This window comes from Melitaea cinxia, chromosome 5 (genome assembly GCF_905220565.1).
Source record: "Melitaea cinxia chromosome 5, ilMelCinx1.1, whole genome shotgun sequence".
NCBI classification, from domain to species: domain Eukaryota; kingdom Metazoa; phylum Arthropoda; class Insecta; order Lepidoptera; family Nymphalidae; genus Melitaea; species Melitaea cinxia.
Genome location: NC_059398.1, coordinates 9,832,241 through 9,855,496, shown reverse-complemented (window position 1 = coordinate 9,855,496; position 23,256 = coordinate 9,832,241). Strand labels below are relative to the sequence as shown.

The 23,256-nt window shown below is 35.8% G+C and overlaps 1 protein-coding gene across 1 annotated transcript; it reads right to left on the bottom strand.

Annotated features, from left to right (window-relative positions):
- Positions 1-1,682: 1,682 nt before the first annotated feature.
- On the bottom strand, positions 1,683-21,694 carry LOC123653560 (nucleosome-remodeling factor subunit NURF301). Its single transcript, XM_045589554.1, has 18 exons — positions 20,639-21,694; positions 19,541-19,823; positions 18,917-19,380; positions 18,585-18,812; positions 18,330-18,502; positions 18,050-18,247; positions 17,522-17,762; positions 12,403-14,201; positions 12,084-12,315; positions 10,944-11,968; positions 10,746-10,860; positions 10,540-10,673; positions 6,432-6,636; positions 5,248-5,777; positions 4,730-4,902; positions 3,845-4,012; positions 3,450-3,730; positions 1,683-2,306 (listed from the first exon to the last, which is right to left on the bottom strand). The coding sequence occupies exons 1-18, from the start codon at positions 21,657-21,659 to the stop codon at positions 2,101-2,103; spliced, it is 7,476 nt and encodes a 2,491-aa protein (XP_045445510.1). The 5' UTR covers positions 21,660-21,694; the 3' UTR covers positions 1,683-2,100.
- Positions 21,695-23,256: the final 1,562 nt, after the last annotated feature.

The window sequence follows — 23,256 nt, the reverse complement described above, 5'->3', positions numbered from 1 at the left end:
ATTATAATTATTTATGTTACTATCACAGATTTAAGAAAAATACTTTCCTATTAACTTAAATTTTAATACCGGCTTTCAATACTGCCCTTTTGTAACAGTACGACATGTACAGATAAGCAAATCTATTATTGGCCTTATTACTGTTAATATTATGTTAAATTATATATACATATACGCTGTAACGCTGTTGGTTTTCAAATAAATAAATAAAAAATAATAATAATAATAAAGTAACTAAAGTAGTTGCACAGTCTTTGCACGTATTTTACGACTTTTACTTAAGCTTATAGCAAACATTTTATTTTTTCAAATTCCAAGTCGATAAAAAACCCAACTTCTCTCTATGAGCTAATTAATTCTATGTATAACAGCGATGAATCCGACAATTATTAAGTTGCAAAATTGACTGACTTTATGAGAAGATCCCTAGGTTGAATCTTATAATTTCTTAGTAATCTGCAACTAACTAAGTACAATGCAAAGTTCTTTAATTCTCGTACAATAAGTCAAGCAACTTCAGTGTTACTTTAGTCGTAAATACTTTCACCGTAACGCATCTATAGATAATTGAAATGTCTGAAAATTTACAATCAAGTCTTTTGTCTCATCGTCAAAGGACTCATAATAATAACCACGCTCTTTCAATAGAATGCAGATCCGCCGAATTACCGAATCCGTTTTTCCGGATTGCAATCACTAATCAGGTGTCTATGATAACAACCAGTACAGACTGCTTAACGTGCTCTCCAAAGAACGGTGGGGAGGCCCACAAGGATAAGATAACCAGACCGGAAATAAATTATTGTACAAATACAAATATCCATCCGAAAGGGGATCGAACCCGCAATTATCGGTTTTTGCGCGCCCACACAGTGCTGGAAATTCCTAATAAAAACGATGATTTGTATGGGAAGTTGTTGTAAACTATTGTGTTTAAAACAGGGATTCCAAAATTTTCATACAATTTTCACACAATTTTTCTCAATTGCTTTCTCAGGGCTGATTCAAGTCAAGCCAGAGTTTCTTAAGGAGTTGGTCGAAAATCGTCGCTAATAGACCGTTGACCGACAAAACAATAGGAACAATTATTGTCGAGTCTACATTCATCATGCTGGTAATCTCGTGGGCAAGGTCTAAAAATTTACTAGATTTTTGTTTTTCCACCTTTACGAGATTATCGTCATGTGGAACTGTAATGCCAACAATAATTGCTCGGCGCGCTGATCGGTCTACTAGCACTATATCAGGTTTATTGGCTTTATGTCCAAGTGTGAGTGACAATAGACCCATCCCAGTAGAGCAATGCATGACCATTTTCAAGAAATGGCGTTGGGTTATACCTATAATTAGGTAATATAATTAGGCTATTCATTTTCAACGGGGCCGTATCGAATATCAAGTTGTTGGTGGATAATCCTGGCTACTTGGTTATGTCTGCGCAAGTACTCGCAGAACCGAAATCCAAATCTTCTGATTGGTTAAAAAACTAACTTATTGATTGGTTAATGCACTTTTTAATTGTAAATGTCTCTGTATATATACTTGTCCATTGCCATTTTTGTTTAATAAATTCATTAATTAAATCGATACCTTCTGATGGAGACTAATTTTGACGCACCAAGTACCACTAACCAGTAATGATTTCAAACACATGACTGTAAGGGAGTAAGCAAAATTTTTCGTAATGTTTATATTATAAAATTTATTTCTTACATACAATGTTTACTTAATACTTAAACTAAAGTTAATTAGAATTAAGGTCGCTATAGTCATATCGGCTAATACAATTTTTCACAAACTATACATAATCATATCCTCTATAATAGAGCTTCATTTCAAATGAGTGTCAGCTTTAATGTAGATTATTATAAATGTATAGCATTAATAAATACAATAAATACTTAACATGAAAATTGAACTGACTGACTCAACTGATCTCCAGCGATATTTTTACAAATTACTTTTATCTTTGAATTTCATCACATGTTCTTTTAAATATACAAGTGTTACAGATAACAAATATAGCAAACGCTAACGAAATTAAATATTTGCCTTTTGAGGCGATACACTGTCTCTATTCATAATGCACTGCACTTATTATCATTGTGTAGATTCGAACAACTTTTCACGAAAGTATTTTATTTTTTGGGCAAAAAAAGCTTCTAAACCTTCAGCACATCGATAAAATTCAGAGTCCTTTGGATTGAAATAACGACAATTGTCAAATATTTTAGTCATATCACCAATAAATTCACTCAATGTACTATAAGTCTGTTCATTAACCTTTCTTTCCACTGTCTGCAAATCTGTAAAGATAACAAAAAAATTAATTAGATAGCTTTAATAGTTGGCACAGTTTGTAGCGGCCCTGCTTTCTGCTCCGTGGGTTGCGGGTTGGCGGCGATGGCGATTCCCGCCTGAGTCTGGGTGTAATATTTGGATTTATATATATTTACTAGCTGACACGGCAAACTTCGTACCACCTTATTTTTTTTTTATTCTTAAATATAATCATTACATATATGAAAATAATCTTCTTATATATAAAATTTTTGTATCATAATGTTAGTTAAAATACTCCTCCAAAATGGCTGGACCGATTTTTATGAAATTTTGTGTGCATATCGGGTAGGTCTGAGAATCGGCCAACATCTACTTTTCAAACCCCTAAATTATAAGGGGCGGGGGTGTTTAATAACATATATGGCAAAACAACGTCTGCGGGGTCAGCTAGTAATAATATAATTATTATATGTATAAAACGTTTTAATATAATCGATTTAAAACGCTATAATAATATTTCATGAATATTGGTAAATCTAATAATACTAATATAATAAAGAGTAATGTATAATTTTAGGTTTGTAGGGACTAATTTCTGAAACTACTAAACCAATTTTGAAAATTCTCTTTCCAGTAGAAAACTGTATTATTTGAGAGTGTCATACTGTTAAGTTTCAAAAAAAGAGAGATGAAAGAGCACTCTCGCTTTACTATATCTGCTTATGTTATTGTAAGTATATGTTAATACAATATGCTACAATAATTTTTCGTCTTCAGTAGATCTCAAAATATATATTAAAATATGAGCATTATGACAAAAGCTTGGCATATTACTTCTTACGAATAAAAGTTATTTCATCATCAATACATTGTACGATAATAAACTTTACCTTAAATTGTATGTTTATGGAAGCATAGTTTTAGAGATACGGGAACACAAAATTAACGTAAGTTACAGTATTGTTAAACGAAAATAAAATTACACCTAGCGAAATGGGTCAACACGGCCAGCATAATGAAAATATAATGATAAAATTTGTTCTGTTTTATTATTTAACATGCATAAATAGCTAGTTAGTTAATAATAATGTTAATCACAACACAAACCCCTGATACATTGTTGTAAGCTAAACTATGCATAACTAAAATAAATAAAAAGTACAAACCCATCGGTTCTTTTATAACTTTGTAATAAGTTGGAGCTTCTCTGGGATCAACAGGCTCCATAAAAGGCCACGCATTTTTGTGAAGTTGTATTTGTTTTACTAGCCTTTTCAGATTTTCAAAATCTTTGGGTGTGAGTTCCTTCATGTTAGCATAATTAACAGAGTTATTTTTCTGACAATTAGGGCAAATGTATTCGTCGATGTTATCAGCCTCAGATTGCAAAATTCCGACACATCTGCCATGGAACCAGTCTTGACAGCGGTCGCAGCAGATATAAAACCTGTAAAGACAGGATATTATAATAATACGTAAGAGAAGATATAGATAATTTAATATAAATGATAATCGTATATTATATCATATTTAGAGCCGATGTCGATCATCGAACACATACTGCGAATTGTCATAGGGTTGCCGGCACAAACAGTAAAGCTCCTGAGTCTCTTCGGCTCGCCGGCACTCCGAGCAGACGTACTCTTCCATCGTCTTACTCATCTCCTCCGTAACGCCGACGCAGTCACCGTGGAACCAATTACTGCAATGCTCGCAACCGACATAGAACCTGTATCGAACGACATAAAATGTACAAATTGAGATTTATTGGATAGACACAAAGAGCCCTGGGGCGGTTAACTCAGGCAGCCAGTGTCGTATTTTAAGATTCAGTGCACCGGTCCAATAAAGCTTACCGTCTATAAATTAAGGAAAAAAGGCAAAAGCAGCGTATCTTATAGGGATGTAACATTTCGGAAAAAAATCAATTAATAAAGATTCAATATTTTATAAATATAATACCCGATTAATAAAATTATCGATTTAATTAGAAAATATTCAGCTGACTTTTAGGCCGCATTTTTTATATCGCTTAAATAGAGTAATTTTTGAAGTAAAACTTCAGTTACGCACGCTTGACTTGGAGAGTAAGCTGGTGAATGTGTGACGAGAGCGTTACGACAAGTGTGATCAGGCGAGACGAACGGATCAAGAGAGAGAGGAGCGAGCACACATTTTTTTCCTCTCTTTCTCTCATAGCAAGTTGTATACGTACGCACGTTTCTGGACACAGTGCTGGCCTATTACCAAAGAAATTTTACTTCAGTCGTGTGTTCTAAAGCACACTCGTTTTTTTTTAGGTATCTTGTTTACACATGTGAGTTTATTCTTAAAACTCCATTATGGCAAAAAAATGATCGTGCTCGACTTGCGACGTCCCTTGCAGAATGCCGTTCCGCCATGGCCATTTTGGACTAAGAGTAAACACGCGCTTGCAAGTACTCACTTGGTGTTGTCGTAGGGCGTGCGGCAGACGCAGAGGAGCTTCTCCTTCTTGGCGGGCTTCTTGCCGCCGCGGCGGTCGGGCGCGCCGGCCGCCGCGCGCTTCTTGCCGCGCACCTCCTCCTGCTTGCTGCGCTCCGCGCGCGTGCGCAGCGCCAGCTCCGCCGACAGCTCCTTCTGCGACACACGGCTCTATAGTGCACGCTCCGGGGACCGGAGATACCGCTGTCATTTTTAAAACCTAACCTAACGATCGCGGAAAATGGTGATGATGGTATGAAATAGTGATTGCTATATGCCACAATGATTCTGATCTGATCCAGGGCGGAACGTTCCAGCTTCCGGTGAGCCATCGAAGCCAAAACGTGCAAGTGTTTCTATAGATACATGAACTTCTGGTATGAGGTAACTTTTTAGTGCAATTCGTAAGCTATTGTGATAGTTGTATACTGTAAATTTTTAACGTAGGGCTTTAAAATCGTCGAGCGATCTCCCATTCGTGAGCGTTCTGACGAAACCTACCTGAATCTCTACGCCGAGCTCCTTCTCGAGCAGGCCCCGCTTCTTAATTATGTCCTTCTTGAGCATCTCTTTGTGCTTGTAGAGGAGCAGCAGGCGCGAGTGTGTGGAGGCGGCGCGGCGGCGCTCGTCGGGCGCGAGCGGCGCGGCGAGCGGTGCGGCGGGCGGGGCGCTGGCGGTCGGCGTGGGCGGCGGCGGGGCGGGCGCGGGCGGCGCGGGGAGCGCGGCGGGCGCGGGCGGCGCGGAGGGCGCGGGCGGCGCGGCGGGCGGGGTGGTGGGCACGGAGGGCGGCGACGGCGCGCGCGCGCGGCAGCGCTTCCGCGGGCTGCTCTCCACCCACTCGTCGTCGTCGTCGTGCCGCGAGGGCCCGCGGCGGCGCGGCTGCGGCGAGGGCGAGCGCGCCGGCAGCACGCGCACCTCGCGCTCCACCGGCGCCTCCGGCTTCATCTGCTTCTCCTGGTAGCGCTGCAGTTGAAGGAGTTTCTCCTCGATCTCGGGGTTTAAGTTCTCCTGCTTTAGCGCGCTTTTTATCGCTGTAAGAAATGACCAAATAATAGATAGAGATATTTTAAGAATGGTATCGAGATAAAATTTTGTGTAGAATGCGGCGTCGACCCTAAACGGTCGCGAGTTAAAATTTCACCTCGTGATCGGCGTTGAAGAAAATTATCGTGGAAATATGTATGATCCAGAAGAAATTCGAGAACATATTTACCGATCACCTAGCAGTAAAACGATAGGGTAGATTAAAAGACAAACTCTTTCATAGAATTAAAAAAAAAGAAATTTGGCAGCAGTGGACTGTGGATCTGTATAGTTTTACCCTAACCCTTGTTCACCCTGGTTTTTTAGAAATTTTCAAATGTACGAGATGAACTTGCACGTCTTTGCTATTAACAATGTAATTATATTTTGATACCCTTTACTTGCATTTAATGTAAAAACATTTGAGGCAATAGGAAATAACTAGTAGTAGTAGCGCACTGTATACTTCACTATGTATGTTCTATAAATAATAAGAATGCAAACTAAATATCGAGTTTTTATGGTACTCAGTAATTTTCGAGTCTACTACGACACTCAAAATTTACTTTCATTTCTCATTGTTTAACGCTTATACGTGTAGTAAATAATATTAAAAAATACATAATTGTATCTTTGTATCTATTAAAATAAACAATACTTACTTTGCTGTATGTAATCTGGAGTGAGAACAAACTTATTAGTTTGGGCTCCGTCGTGGCCGGAATTAATAATATCAGTTTTAGTATTATTTTCTGGTATATCCTCAGGCTTAGATGGTATTGCCTCTTTATGACTAACGGCCTCAGCGACATGATCTTCACCATTAAATAAAGGTTGTCGCTTTATTTTATCTTCTGCTTTACTATCCTAAAAGGAAAAGTAATAAAATATGTCACTTAAAACGTGCTAACAAAAAATAAACGAATAAACGTTAAAAAACCAAATTTAATAGAAAAAAAATAACAAAAATTCTTTGTGGGAATATATAAGAACAAATAGATACAATTAAATAGCAGCAATAACAAATATTTACATATTATTTTAACAAATGATGTTAGGTTACTTCTATAATAACTTCCATAATTAAATATATATACATTTAGTAATCGATTGCCCATACACCCCCACAAGCATTGTAAATGAAAATAAATAAAAAAAGAAAATCAATTTACGTAAACAAATAAAAGGACTGAGATAAATAAAAGTCAAAAATTATTTAAAATTTTTATTCAATCATCATATTGCACTACCCATTTATTATAAATGGTTTGAATATTAGATCTACATACATATAAACAGGTGGTGTATGAGCAATTCCTCTTACCAGTTGCACAAAATATTTCGAAAAACACACTAAAAATATTGATAAATATTATAAAGTATGACTATTGAATTTATTTATTCGATATGTATTCTCTAAAAGTAAAAATAAATGTCTGGTAGAAAGCTGAAGCTAATTATTTAGGAATAGTTACAGTTGGCCAATATATATTTTTAAATTTCCTAATATGGTTTACTAGGGGAAACCTTCTAAATACTTGCCAAAATCAGGTTTCATTAAACATTTAATTGCGTAAACAAATTTATGACTTCTAAACAACTGTGTCAAAACACAGATTGCTCTCTTTGTCACTAATTTAAACAATATAAATTATATTGTAATTATTTTGATTTATATACCTTATGTAGACTAGACAAATAGAGAAGAGAACAAGCAGTGCTATCCACAGCGTGTTTTTCAACTAAAATCTTCTATATACTTCTAATTTCTGAGAGAAAAATCTTATATATAGTTCGAATAAATGAACTCATAGTGTTATAATATATCAGTTTATTGAATTCGTACTAGTGTAGATAAGCAGTAACAAATCTTAACCATTACTTACAAATTTAATAATTAATAATAGAATTTGGAAAATAGAAAATAACAAATATTCTTAATAATTACTACTTTTATTTCAATCTAGTTTGGTATTCGAATAATTTTCTAGATATGTGCAAACCAATACATACTCGTAATATGACTATTTGAACAATGTCAAGAATATTTTTTTGTTTCTATAAATCCAATGCAATAACGGCATATACTTTGTATAAACCATGAAATTTGTGCAAGCAATAAGAGTAATACAAAATTATTGAAAACCTCCCACTTTTGTTTAGACATACATTTTATAATTTGATATTTTATTCATTTATTATTTGTAATTTTAGAAATTTTGAGAAAGTTCTAAACAAATAGTTACGTCAACAGTAAAAAAACACGCAACAATATTGTACTAAAAGTCAACATTTAAAACCAAGTGTAAACCTAATTTAATTAACTTCTAAATTGAAATGGGCACGCCAATTAAAATCTGCACTAGCGTCAACTAAAAATTTCTTACTTTGTATTAATTTATCTTTTTTTTTTACACAGTTTGTTAGTTTAGTTTATTTTTAACATAAAACTTTCGATTAGAGTTTTTGGGAGTAACACGGACTGGGATTGTAACCTCTGATTGAGTATATCTTACATATATCTTACTAAAGATTTGACACTTGATTTAACATTTATAGTCAGTAACATGTTGTAAACATTTCAATCTGTCAAAAATATAAAAACTGTAATGACAATTTTGTTGCGAATTTTGCCAGTTTGCCATTCCATTAATATGAAAGTCCAAGAATCTTTTTCGGTAGGTCAAAATAACTAATACCCATACGCGCTGAGAAAATAATGACTCATCGCGGTTGACAGATTAAATCACAGTAAATTAAAACGACTGTTTAAATAGCTTACTTCAACTGGTAAATTTACACAGCGTGCTGTTTTACTAAGATTTAATTAGTCAAGGGACATGGCTAACCTGACAGTGATGACTTACTATTTGACACACGATTTTGAAGAGATTTAAATTTATGTACATATTTTTTTCAGATACTACTACTGAAGATTGCAATCAATTTAAAGCCTTTTAAACTAAGTCTAACTTATTGTAATTTTCTTAAAAACTTTTAGGTTCAACCTCATTTAAAAAAAAGAGCCTATTATAAACCAGATTATTATCAAATGATGTTGTTGAGAAATTGTGGAAAAGTTGGGCTTCACTAGTTTTAAAATTTATATCGTGAGTTTTGTTTTAAATACATATTAAATATACCGTTAATTATTATTTTATTATGCCAACACGTCTAACGCCCATCTGCCGTGACGGTGCGTTCTCCGTACCACTCGCAACTGGTAATCACAGCGTGGTGAAAAACCTGTACGTTATAAGGTACTTGAAACTCAACTAATTAACAACTAGAAGACTCAGAAAGAAATTGATAAAATTAGAACGGATCATGTGATCGGTTAAGCTGTTTGCGCTGCTTGCTTGCTTGCATTACATGATCTGATATTTTGAGCACTTATGTGATTGTAATAAATAAAATCAATTATTAATAACTAACATAAAAAAGATAATTTTTATTTAACGCTAGTGCAGTTTGTAGATCTAGACTATTGATCTAGACTCTTGTCATTTCCAAAACGCAATAAGTTTAATACTATTTTTATATATTATTTTAAAAACAAAACATTTAAGAGTTTATGTTAAGGAGGGCGGCGCTAGTACTTTTCAATAATTTTGTAAAATTGTAATTATAAAAGTTAAATTGTAAATCAGTATGTGCCATGTATTATGCTATGTATAAAATAATATAATTAAGTCGTAAATATTAAAAAAACGGCATATACTGACTATCGATTGGATATCGAGTTGTAATGATATAATTGTGTATTGTGATAGGTAAATTCTTAAAATATAATTACATTTTCTACATACAAATTTACATTGAAGTCTTTGGTGAATATATTAAACTACTAAAATTATTGCTGCATATTTAAATGTTCCTAATATTTAAAAATATCCAGTCTTACCACAGTACCTTATTAATTATGCTTAAATATTTAGCAATATCTAAATATGTTTTCAATTTACAAATTGTTTACGAAAAAGAGTATGGATTCAAGCCAAACATAACGTTTATTTCGACCGCTAAAATGTTTGATATTCTAGTAAATTAAAACAGTAAGAAATTATATATTGGTGATGTTGTGTATCTGTAATGTATTACAAAAATGTCACATAAAGACTAAGCGAGACACGAGAATTGATTGTGCTTCACAAAATAAAGTATTTAATAATTGACTAACAAGAAGAAAACATTTTAATAGACTAAAAAATGTATGCAGAGGATGAAACTTTTGCCTAATATTTTTTTCACTAATGAAGATTATAATAATATTGGATGGGTGGATTATATACATAAAATTGTACAGGAAATGAATACAAATTATAACGCACTTTTTTTATAAAATAATTTTTGTGTCTAATTCTTTAAGGTTTTATATGTAATAAAATATTTTTAAATAGTTACAGATTAGCGTAACTTAAGTCAGTAACTTTAATCACATTCGTTCATCTCGATTTTCCTAAGGGATGAATTAACCCAAATTCTAATACTGTGTTCGAATCACTCATCGTTAGAATTTGCTAGGACGGTAAATTTCGAACAGAAGTAGAAATCGTCCTCTTACGGTTTTAGTTATACTCCATAACTTTTTCTTATTTTTACCAAAAATAAATTCCCGCCTTCAACGAGACTAAAGACGACACCGTAAGCGACGACTTCCCTTCCGAATTTACGACACGCTTCGACACATACCCCGCATCCCGCTCCCCGCTCCTAAAAATAATAGATTACCTGGTGTGCGGGCGCGGGCGGCGCCAATATCGGCAGCGCCGGCAGCGCGGGCAGCGCGGCCAGCGGCTGCGGCGTCACCGGCGTCAGCGGCGGCGGCGCGCTGGGCGCCGGCTGCACCGCCAGGTACATCTTGCGCGGGCCCAGCATGCCCTGCTTGCCCGTCGACTCTTGCGCTGAAACGAGACGACACATTTATAACGTCGGAGGGACCGCTACCGGATCTCGCCGTCGGCTCAGACTTTTACCTTTTAGGAGTTGCTGCTTCACTTGATGCTGGACGAGCGCCAGCTGCTGCGGCGTCAGCGAGTAGCCGTGCAGGCCCTGGAGGACGATGCTCGGGCCGCTGCTCGTCTGCATGACCTTTAACAAATCGAACGATGTGAGTCGAGCGGTAGATTCGAAGAGTCCGTCGCCAGTTTACGAAGCCGTCGAACTATAATCACCTGAGCGGTAACGGTCTTTATCACGGTGCCGGGCGGCTGACCGGCCAGGAGACGCTTCTCCATCATTTGATCCTCGGTGAGCTGTGATTGCGTTTCGGTCGCGGGGAGGGCGGCGAGCGGACGCACCGCCGGTGCCGTCGCGGGCGCCGGAGCCGGCGCCGGGGCCGGGCTCGGGGCCGCCACCGAAACCGCCGCGGGCGCGACCGACGGGCTCTGTCCGATGTGCGCCACGATCTGCGCCTGGTTGTTGCCCGTGGGGCGGATCAGCACCTGCTGGCCGTTGACGGTGGCGAGCTGGATCTTGCCGGCCGCGATCTGCTGCACGAGCGCCGGGTTGCTGACGACGATCTGCTGCGCGGGCGCGCGCGGGCGCGGCGGCGGGGCGCGGGGCGCGGGCGCGGCGCGCGGCAGCAGCGCGCCCGGCAGCAGCACGGCCGGCGCGCCCGCCTGCACCACCACCTGCTGCGCCGGCTGCACCACGATGTGGCGGCCGGCGGGCAGCACGCTCGGCGTCGACGCTTGGCTGGCGATTCGGGGCGTCTGAGCGACCGCGGTGTTCAGAGTGTTGCTCTTATTTTCGCCGCCGACCTTGTCCGTGGTGTCGTTGGAGACGGAGTTTGCATCGGTTTTTGGAACAGGTGACGCCGCAACCAGTTGTCCGGCGATACCTTGCTGTCCGGGCATCACTACGTGTAGCTTGCCGTCCGGCATCTGTATCAATTGTTGCCCGGCCAGTAGGCCTCGAACTGTGATTTTACCGTCGGGGGCTCGTATAATTTGAACTTTCTGTGGCCCCTCTTTATGTGGTGTGCTATGCGACTTTGTCGCTTCCGAAGCCAAAATCGATTTAGTGGCTCCGATTGGCTGACTTATGACTCTCGTGGTGCCGTCTGCACCTTTCGTCATAATAATTCTCCTAGTTCCTATTACAGTTTTTTGGCCTGTCGGTGTATTGGCACTCGTCGTGAGCAACGATGTCAAAGTAGTTTTAGTAGAACTTTGATTAGGTGTAGATTTAGACTTATCTGCAACATAAATTGGTGAACCGATTACAATTTATAATTAAATGATGGATCCGCTCAGACTTTGTATCATTAGTGAATTTAGCGAAACAATATAAAACCAAAATAATATACAAACCTTGTGACAACTCAAGAGCTCTTTTCTGTTGATGTGCAGCTCTTTGTTCACGTAACTGTTGCTCTAGTTTGTCTTTTAGATCAGAGGCATTAGCAGACGCCGGGGCAATATTTCGTTGCGGTAACTTGCCAGTCGACGTGCGAGTCACGGGCGTTATTCTTTCAGCACGCTCGCCGTACTGCCGTACTTCCCATAATTCTAGTTTATCCTCGTCCACCCATTCTTCAGTTACCTAAAAATATACAGAAACACAACAATACAATCATTTATATTTGTCATTATCGTACCAAGAATTACATTTAAAGGCTCTAAATTTTACCTGAGGTTCAGTATTTTGAGGAGATTCAGCACGTTTCCTTTTACGTAAGCCACTTCGAATAGAAGTTACCTCTCGTACTGTCTTTGGCAGTTCTAATGGTATAACGACTTTTCTACGAAGGTACTGCGTTCGCTCGGAAAACTGACCTATGTGACGATGTTTCAATAATTCCAGTGAAACAATCTCTGTGTCCGTCGTGAGTTGATGTTTACCATCACCTGTAGCAGGCTTAGCTGCCATGTCGTCCCATCGCAAGCACGCCCACATTATACGCAGTTGCAATGCGGCACTGGCTAGCCATTGCAAGTTAACAGTTCGATATAGCCAGCAAGTCTTAAAGAGCGGTCTGGCGCAAGGATAGGGCCATACAAGTTGATTTGGCTTAGCACTATGGCTGAAACCTGCTACAGTACTATGTCCAGCTTGCCTGCAAAGTTTTTTCAATTCATGATGAGGTAAAACCATAATAGTTTTAGCTTTGCTCTTTGTATGAAACGACGAACATAGTGGATACTTAACAGGAGTTCTTTTCTTTTTCTTCTCTACAGCTGTGGTTTGAACTCTTTTGAGATACACCTTTCCACTGGGATTTTCTTTTGAATATACCCTTACAACAGCACCATCAATTTTTTCTTCACAAGTTTTCTCTTCTCTTTTAACATTTCTAGTCAAACCAAAACGCCTATTTACAACTGCACGATATTGAGGTTTAAGAGATCCTTTTTCTGTTTTTAAGGAACATTCATATGAAGAGTCATGTCCTTTTTCATTAACAGAAAATAAATTGGAGTTACTAGATATTTTTGAAGACTTTCCACGAGTAATTTTTAATTTCGGTATCGGAGGACGATCTTTGTTGTCATCACATTGTAAATTCTCCTGTTGCTCATGGTCAGTTAGCTCTTTAAGTGGCCCAATCTCCACTTCATTATCTTCATGAGTATTGCTAGTGATATCAATATCCATTTCGTTCCCAACTGCAGGAACTGCAGATTCTTCTAATGTACTTTCAGATTTTATCAAACACATTGAATTATTATTATCATTTCCTTTTTCAGTTTTAAAAATGTCATTACGATCTCCATTGCATTTTCTCTTAACATAACTGTCTGAATTTTTATTATCACATTCTTGTGCACATGCAACTGCAGACAATAAGTCAGACAGTATTTTTTCATTGGAATTAGGTGCCTTCCCTAGTAAATACTGTTCTAATATGGAAGCTTTATTATTGTCTTTTGAGTCAGCAAATAGAAAATTGTAATTATTAGTACCATCCTTTAAAAAAGAAAATATTTGGTTCAACAATTTACCTTTTTCCATACATAGTGGTGAATAACAATCTACTTTTACACCTGTGGATATTGCAGACAATTCTAGTTTATTACAACCTGCTGAATAGCATTTATAATGCTTTGTTAAATTATTTAAACTTATATATGTCTCTTTGATGGCATCCACGTTCTTAGTAGCAACAGTTACATTTCTGGTCTTTATGTCTCCATCAACAGCTGTTGAAACATCGTCAAATTCTGGTTCGTCATTCTCAATATCAACATTTTTCTCTTCTTCATTTTTAATGTCTACTTCTTTTTTTATATTGCTCAAAAGATTACCTAGCTTTTTTTCTTCCATAAACTTTAAATATGTACGGCGGGCTAAAAAATCATCCAACTTAGATTTTCTGGCTATCTTGGGATAATATCTTCTTGTTGAAGAACTTAGAGCTTTTTCTACGTCGATTTCTTCAAAATCATCAGTTTCTTTTATGACTTTCATATTTTTCATTGACGCTGGTACTGAAAAGAAGTTTTATGAATTATATGATGAGAAAATAGTGAAGTTTGACTTATTATTTGCAATGAATTCATAAAAAAAATATATTCAATAGTTGGTAACAAAAAATAATATTTTGAATGTCGAAGTATATACTTTTGAAAATGTAAAGGTTAACCTCAAGCCAAACATTTGATACCATGCCTGTCATCATCAAACTAATGTTTGTATAGATAAGCCCTAAGGTAATATTTTTTTACATGTGCATATACTTCATTCATCTAGCACAAATACTTAACATAATTTGATTTAAAGCAATATATCAAAACCTAATAGTCGTAATTCCTTTCCGAATGGAACAGGATCCGTTCGCAAGGGTTTGCTCGATGCGCGCAAGATTTGGTGGGACATTCGGGGCGATGGCTCACATAAGTTTAGTATGGACGCTAAGAGGGTCGGCTTTGTAAAAGATGAAATAGCCAATCATTATGGATGCCTCATGGCCCAGCAAAACACGAGGTTATAGTATACGAAATCAGAGGGGAGATCTTAGATCTTCTAAGCTCCCTAAAATCTTCAGTCCAAATACTATTCCCCTCTTAAGAGCCGCTCCTCGTGGAGTTCCCACTGAACGAGTCTGACTACCTCCAACTTAGAATAGCGGCCCAAAGATCTGCCGCAGCCACTTCTTACACCAACGAAAACAGTGAATTCCTGCTTCGATGGCGCTGCAGAATTCTGTCCATATTATAAAATACTCCCGCAAAAATGGCGTACAACTCGTCTTGCCTCTGGACCCGGGAGATAAAGGAACCACCAAGCGATAGCTATTAAGGAATTTCTTAGGGTAGACCGCGCAACAGATAGACTGACACCCACACGGACAAGGTCGATAAGGGACAAGTAATTCCACCAAAGCTGAGATTGGCATTGAAATCTCTAGACAATGCTAAAAACGCATTCGTGGAGTTCTTGGTTCTTTTCAGGATCTAATAGTGTAGTTGTATATATATGTGTGTATAAGATAATAATGTAGTGCATGCAAATGTAAAATATATTTGAGAGATATCTCTAATAAAAATAATATCTCTATCTTAGAAATATAATAATAATTATATTCTTTATTGCACTAATTATTTTTACAATAGCCATTATAATATAGGAAGTTTGCAAGGGCGAACTTATCTCTAAGAGATTTTTTCCAGTCAACCCATGGGAGTGAGAGATGGTGTGAACGCGGAGCAAAGTTGCACTACTTTGATGAGCTTTCTTGAATGAATTTTGGGAGATTATTCCAAAGGTTAGCAGCGCCTACAGAAAAGGAATTTAATCGGAAGTGGGTTATGCCTAGGAACTTCAAGCATAGTTGTTATGCAAGAACGCCTAGAGCATGTGGGGATAGAAAGCAATTTGATACGGGATCGAAGGTAAGAAGGAGACTTGATCGTGGACTATGTTATAAAGGATGTGCATATCACGGCGAAGGTGGATAGGAAGCCACTTGAGTTTAGTACGAAAGTAGGAGATGCGATCATATTTGCGTACCCCAAAAATAAAGCGTATAGCAAGATTTTGTAGACGCTCCAATTTACTAAGTAGCTCCTGTATCACATCTAAATAGCACACATCTGCATAGTCGAGAATGGGAAAGAGAAGGGATTGCGCAAGCAAAATTTTGGTTTTAAATGGTAAAAAGAATTGGAGACGCTTCAGAGAGTAAAAGGTGTGGTACATTTTTCTGTTGACCTCGCTGACATGAGCTATCCATGATAAGTTATTCTCTTAACTGAGGTAGGGCACAGCAGGAATGTCCTGCTCAAAATATGGAGCAGCCCGACTAGGGTAGTACCTCGACCTTACAGAAGATCACAGCAAAATAATACTGTTTTCAAGCAGTATTGTGTTCCTGTTGGTGAGTAAGGTGACCAGAGCTCCTGGGGGGATTGCTGGATTGGGTCGGCAACGCGCTTGCGATGCTTCTGGTGTTGCAGGTGTCTATAAGCTACGGTAATCGCTTACCATCAGGTGAGCCGTACGCTTGATTGCCGACCTAGTGACATAAAAAAAAAGTCTATAATCAAGTCCAAGTTCCTAACTTTGTCGCAATAAGGTATAGGTGTGCCACGGTACAAGATGGGAGGAATAGCACTATCGATTCGGTTTTTTAAATGACTGCTACCCACAATATTATTGCCTGTGATTTAGATGGATTAATAAGAAGACCAAACGATTTAGCACATAGGTTAAATCGACTATTAAGCCGAAAGGTCTTCGTTTAGAGTTTTAATAGACTCATGCAGCTCGGTCAGCTCAAAATGACGATATATTTGCCAATAATCTGCATACAGGTGGTAGGATGAAGAGATAGCATGTGAGATGTTATTAATGAACACAGAAAATAAGGGAGAGAGTATAATAAGAGAAATATGAATGTGTATAAATATAATTGTCGATAAATTAATGAAAAAAAAAACTTGTAATATGTATTGTATATTAATTATTATCTATACATCTATACAAATAAATAAAATTGGAGTGTCTCTTTGTAATCTTAAAATAACCACTTTTAACTAAATTCATATGTATGTGTATACACGCTACATATACCAAAGTAACATTTTTTATAATTTTTGTCTATCTGTTTGTGTGTTTGTTCCGGCTAACCTCTGAAATGGCTGGACCGATATTGACAGGATTTTCACTGGCAGATAGCTGATGTAATAAGGAGTAACTTAGGCTTTTTTATTTTAGTTTTTATTTTTCTTTTAAAACTGCAAACTCAACCATAATTATTTTGATAAATTCCATGCAGACGAAGTTGCGGGCACATCTAGTATATTTTATATATTTATAACAGCAAAAAGCTGTCAGTGCCAGACAATCCTAGCAATTTTAGAGAGTTTTAAAAGTGCTGGTCTGAAATTAAACTATTGTAAAAAAACGCACACCAATAATAAAACAAATATATATATTCGACTTATTCGATTTAGATGTGGTTTTGACTAATATATTGTTGTGAGCTTCACTTAACATTTAATGTTTGTTTCATGTCAATTGGTTCATAAACAAAAAAGTTATGGCAATTTAAATAATCATGTTGAACATGTAAATACCCAAACTACTGTGTTAATAATTCAAAATAAACCAAAAAATATATCCAAAAAATGCTGGCCAAAGTCACTATTCCATGCAGATGAAGTCATGGGCATAGCTAGTCGAACAATATGAAACACTACTGTTAAGCAAAATCAAGATTAAGGAAATAACTCCATTTTATTAAAACAGTGCATTGATCTGTTTACATTGCATGTTCAAAATTAATTAAAAACTCAAAAGTACTTACATTTTTCAGAGACGTCTCTGTCAACAGTATCATTAGATGTTAAATATGTGTAAGTCTTTGGTTCCACTGCTAATACTTTTATCACACTTCCTTCTCTAACTCTGACTGCAACTTTAGCTGGACCATTACATAAACTCAACTTAGAATTAGTATTACGCTTTTTAAATTTTCTTGTACCAGAATTCCACAACCAGCCCCACTGGCCGTGTACTCTGTATTCTTCACCTTTTTGTTTCCAAACCTGAAACATATAATACATATGGAGAAAATACATTTAAAAAATTGAAAACCAATATTTAAGAATACTAATTTGACTAGCCCGTTGGCGCAGTTTGTAGTGACCCTGCTTTCTGCTCCGAGGGTTGTGGGTTCAATTCCTACCGCGAGTCTGGGTGTAATGTATATATTGATTTATATATTTATATATGTATTATTGTACCAATAACACAAGCATTAAGTTGCTTACTTTAGGAACAAGCGACTGTGTGTGTACTGTGTAGATATTTATTTATTTATAATTAATGTTACCTGGTGTCTCAGCCCTAGAGAATACTTCACAAAGTTATAAGCAGTTCTATATCGCTCTTCTTCTTCATCCCTCTCTTTTTTCTCTCTTTTATCCAGCTTTTTCCGCTCTTCTCTCTCAACTGCAGTAGTACGTATAAGTCTTACATGGCCTAATTGCTCATGCCATGCTGGTACCCATACAGCACTTTTTATGCATGCCTGTTGTTGATAATTTTTTTTTTAATGAAAGCTGTTTAAATAAATAATTTTCATAAACTTTAAATAAAAATATAATAAATACCTGTAATACACATAGAGCTCTAGCAAAGTCCCTTGGTGCCTGACTAAGTTGGACAGCCTGAACCCACGGCTTCCGTAACAATGTCCAATTTGGATGCATAAATTGCAGAACTATATTAGATTCTAGTTGTAGCAATGTTTGCCTCAGTGTGGCGACAAATAAAGGTTTTGTTGCTGAAAATATTTACATTAATATAAATTCATATGTTATCAAATAGAAACAATTTAAGAAAAGAGAATTTATTTTTAATATTACCATTTAACAAGCCAACCCATTTAAACTCTTGTCCTGATGACAAAGAAAACTTGTGTGAAATATATCGCTTCTTATCTCTTTCCTCATTCCTTTGAGGTTTATTTAAAGCTAATGGATTACTCGTATATTGATTAACATAACTTTTAAATGAATTTTCATTGCCTAATTTGAATAAATAGGTTCCATTTGAAATTTGGTTTGATTTTAATCTTGTAACTCGTTCTGGAACTGCAAAAGACACTCAATTAGATTTTATTCATATCATTTTTTAATTAAAAATATCAATTATTAGGTAATATATATTTGCAAAACAGTATGAAAAGTAAACTCACTGTCATCATTCTTCTTTTGTATTAAGGACTTCAGCTTAGGTGTACAGTTATTTTTTATTTTTTTGGGATCCTCTTCTTCAATGTCGTCATTATCGTCTTTTATTATTTCATCACTGGTTATAGTGACCTCATTCACAACATCTCCATCGGTGACCATAGATATTTCTGACTCATCCTTCACACCTATTTTAAATTCAGCTTCTTGATCTATCTTATTCTGTTCTTCTTTAACTTTTCTCAATTTAATAATATTAGCATTCTCAACTTCTAGATACGATTTACGATTACCTTTAGCTTGATTAGTTAATTTTTCAGTTACATCCATTTGCCGTAATATTTCCTGCTTCATTTCTAATAATTCACGGACAAGTGGAGCTTCCATTTCCGTTGCATCTAAAACTTCCAACAATTTTTCAAATTGTTGGGCAGTTGTGTAATACCATACATCGCCATTTTCAGCCTCACTATTTTCATTAAAACAAAAATATGTTAAATACATCATCATACTAAATCATTTAAATTGGTAATTTAATATCAAGTTAATAAGTGACTAATTTAAATTCCATAATTATTTGAAAATATATTATTATGTTCTGAAATGTTATTCAATAAAGAGGTACTTACACAAAAATCCTTCTCGCAATAAACCAGTACTTTCTTCCATGCCTATCAAAACCCAAATGTTCGTGGCGACACAATAAACCTTGTTTTTCTGCATCAGGTAAACAATCAGTTACACCAACAGTTTTATGTTGCTTACATAGAGCACATTGCCAGTCTTCAGAAGGTACATCCACTAACGGGGGATCAACACATTCAAGATGAAATACTGCTGGACAGGTTTCACAGCATAATAGATCCCCCAAACGATGACATACTCGACAGTGATCGTCATAATGTATAGGAACTGAAATATATAAACATCAATAAGTTTAGAAGCCACATATATTATTTAAATCACTTTTAGTTTAGTGGTACATAATAAATAACATTAATTATAAGAATTTTTTTTAAGGTATAAAAATTAACTGCTAAAAATCAACAAATATAATACATCTAAATACACATGGAACATTTATTTATTTATTTATTGCTACTTTATTGGACAATACATTAAAGAATTGTACAAAAGGCGGGCTTAATAATAAAAGCATTCTCTACCAGCCAATTTTAGGACGTACAAGAACGGATGTTTGAGGTGTGCAACATTCATATACATATATGATTTGATTAAATGTCCCATGTATGAATGAATTTATAGGGAAGTATTCAAAATATATTTTGCCCGAATCATCCAATCAAATTTCTTATAGTATTACATAAGTAAATAAAAGGTGTTTGTTTAGTAGCATAATTGATACAGAAGTTATCAAAATTGCGGTTCATAAAACATTAGACAACAACTTTAAGGAATAACAAAGCAGTTAAGTATTACAAATTTACAATGTACACAATATAACATGAATGAAAATGGATACATCAATGTATTTTAAGTTCAAATCTCCTACATTTCATATTTTTTTGTAATGCAAAAACAATGTCATCAAACGTATTACAAAATTATTCACTCTCTTAGTTTTTCATTGTTATAGTAAAATATGTAAGATACATGTGGTAGTTAAATTTTTTTTAGTAAAGCAAACAATTAACACATGTATATAAAATTGTATTTCAACAGATTAATGAATTAAATGAATATAAAAAACATCAGTTTACACTAACCTTCACTTATAAGATCATCTCGTACTGGATTTGTAATTAAAAACTGATTACACAAAAATTGAAGCACAGCCAAACGATCTTCCACAGTAGTAAATGGATATTCACAAGAGTTTAAGATCCTAGCTACATTTTTATCAAAGAATTTATCACTTTCGACATAAATTCTTAAAACCTCCGGCCACGTCATTGTGTCTAACAAAAAGAGAGAAATATTTACACTGTCTTTATGGTCTAGGGGTCCAAAATGTGTCTGTTGGGCATCTTCTTCTCGTAACAAAGCTTTAAGCAACATAATGTGTACTTCAATGAGCAAATTACTTTGATCTTCGCAACTCACCGCCGCACAAAAATCCTCTAGTCTGAATGGTGACAGTCTGACTAAATGTCTAAAGTGCCGTAATACCTCATATATACCTACAATTTGTAAAACTAATTGGTGGGAAATAATCAAATCATCAGATGATGCAGGAAGGTCTAACTGTGGTATCTGTCGTTCTTGTTGTAACCAGAGAGGATCTGGACTTGGAGGTCTTAGAAGATTGGTATTAGTTTTTTTAGGATTTCCTCCAGTTGAACTATAGCTACTTATCGAAAAATCACTGTCACTTCCAGCACCATCACCTATAGAACCGTCTGAACTCTCACTTGCACGATCTTCTTCAGGTTCTGATCTATCGCTGTAATCATCACCGAAGTCCGATCCATAATGATACTCCGATTCATGATAATCAGCAGCATGAGGATTGTATCCCCTTCGGGAATACGCATTTGACAATCCACCTCTTTTGCTTTTATGCGATTTTCCACCTCTTTGTTTTCTCGAACTTCGTCTACTTATGTCACTACCTTGTGGCGAGGACGCTCTTGACGCAGACGGAGTACTTGCGAGAGATCCCGATCCCACAGTTTGTGCTTGTAAATATTTTGGTTTCTTTAATAAATGATATTGAAATTTCCTATTTTTTTCAAAAGTTCCTGATTTCGGGGGCCTCCCGCGTTTTTTAGCCCCTCTGCCCGTCATCCTTATAAACAACTGTCAATTTTGAACAAATTCGCACGTGTATTGCAAACACATAATTGTTTACCAAAACAAAACGATGTACCTACATAATTGTATTTAGGTTCATCCTAAATCTAAGGCATTCATGATGCCAGCCTTATGAGACGCTTTTGCAGAAACAATGGCTCCACGATTCAGCACAGTATTTTTTAGTGTTTTCTCAAAAAAATGAACTGTTCATAACTTAACACTTCACAAATGTGGATTATTATCTAAGAAACAAGGCACCAAAACGTAATGACGCGAAATATGAATAGGTGCATGCAATTCTGAAACGCTTAATGCTTGCTTCTCATTGGTCGATTGTCAAGCCGCCATGTCGTTTTTCTAACTTGAGGGTTATTGAATTTTACACCAATAGAATATCATTAAAAAAGTAAACATAATATACACACAATTATTATAAATAATAAAAGATGTACATTCTCATATCCCTCTGTGCTACATCCGTTGTAATTTTATCATGAATTCTATAATTCAGAGATGCGCACAACACTGTCCATTCACATCGCTATCAGGCAGGCTCAGTAGACAGCGGCCATTTTTATTTTACCCCAGTATTTAAAGTCCATTTGTTTCTTACTTATAAAATTGTTTAATACTTCTTATTACGTTTTTATAGTAAAAAATTATGAAGAATAAAAAACAAAATTTTCTACCCTAAAACACCTTTTTTAAAAGAAAAACTAAAAATGGAATTAAACTTTAATTCCACAGGCAACATTTTTTCGAATCTTCAAATGAAAAATGAATACAAAATAAAAATATAAATATAATTTTGAAATGTAAATGAATAGGGAGGTAGTCGACTAGTTATATAAATTATTCGTACCAGTCTAATTTATATCAAACGTAGTTGTAACATGTTGTTGTGATGTATGGTATTTTCATAAAAATGTTTTATTTTTTAACTTTAATTAATACTATTAGTTAATAATTAAAAATAAAATAATTAGTTATAAAATTACAAAGCCAGTAATCTATACTAATATTATAAAGAGGTAAAGTTTATAACTTTGTTTGTATGTAGGGGGTAATCTTCGCAAATACTGATCCGATCATGAAAATTCTTTCACTAACAGAAAACTACACTATTCAGGAGTGCTATAGGCTATATTTTATTGTAATTGAACAAAAAATTCAGTAAATAAGAAAAAGATTAAAATAAAATATCAGAATGGTAAATAAACTAGCGCCATCTATCGCTATTAGAAAACAATTAATATTAATAAATTAATTATTATTAGTCTTTCGACGTTATTAATTTAGTCTTATTTTATAGTCTATCAACGACGTTTTCTCGATTTTTGATAGATGGCGTTAGAGCAACAAACATATTATTTATTTAAGGGCTATAAAATTTGTTCTTTAAAGTATGTTATTTGGTTCTGTAATTTAAAATAATAAATATACGGGAGCAACATAATATTTATTTAAGTGCTATAAAATTTGTTCTTTAAAGTATGTTATTTGGTTAATATAATAATAACTAGCTGTGCCCGCGGCTTCGCCCGCGTTGAAATTAGTGTGTCACAAAGTTTTCCCGGCAAACTTCCAG

Bases quoted from the DNA above. Each gene is read 5' to 3' on its own strand.
- LOC123653560 (XM_045589554.1), bottom strand. From the start codon at position 21,659: ATGACGGGCAGAGGGGCTAAAAAACGCGGGAGGCCCCCGAAATCAGGA. The intron at 18,248-18,329 runs GTATTTATTATA...TATCAACAACAG, and splicing joins GAGCTCTATGTGTATTACAG to GCATGCATAAAAAGTGCTGT. The intron at 12,316-12,402 runs GTAAAATTTAGA...GTATATTTTTAG, and splicing joins CTCAAAATACTGAACCTCAG to GTAACTGAAGAATGGGTGGA.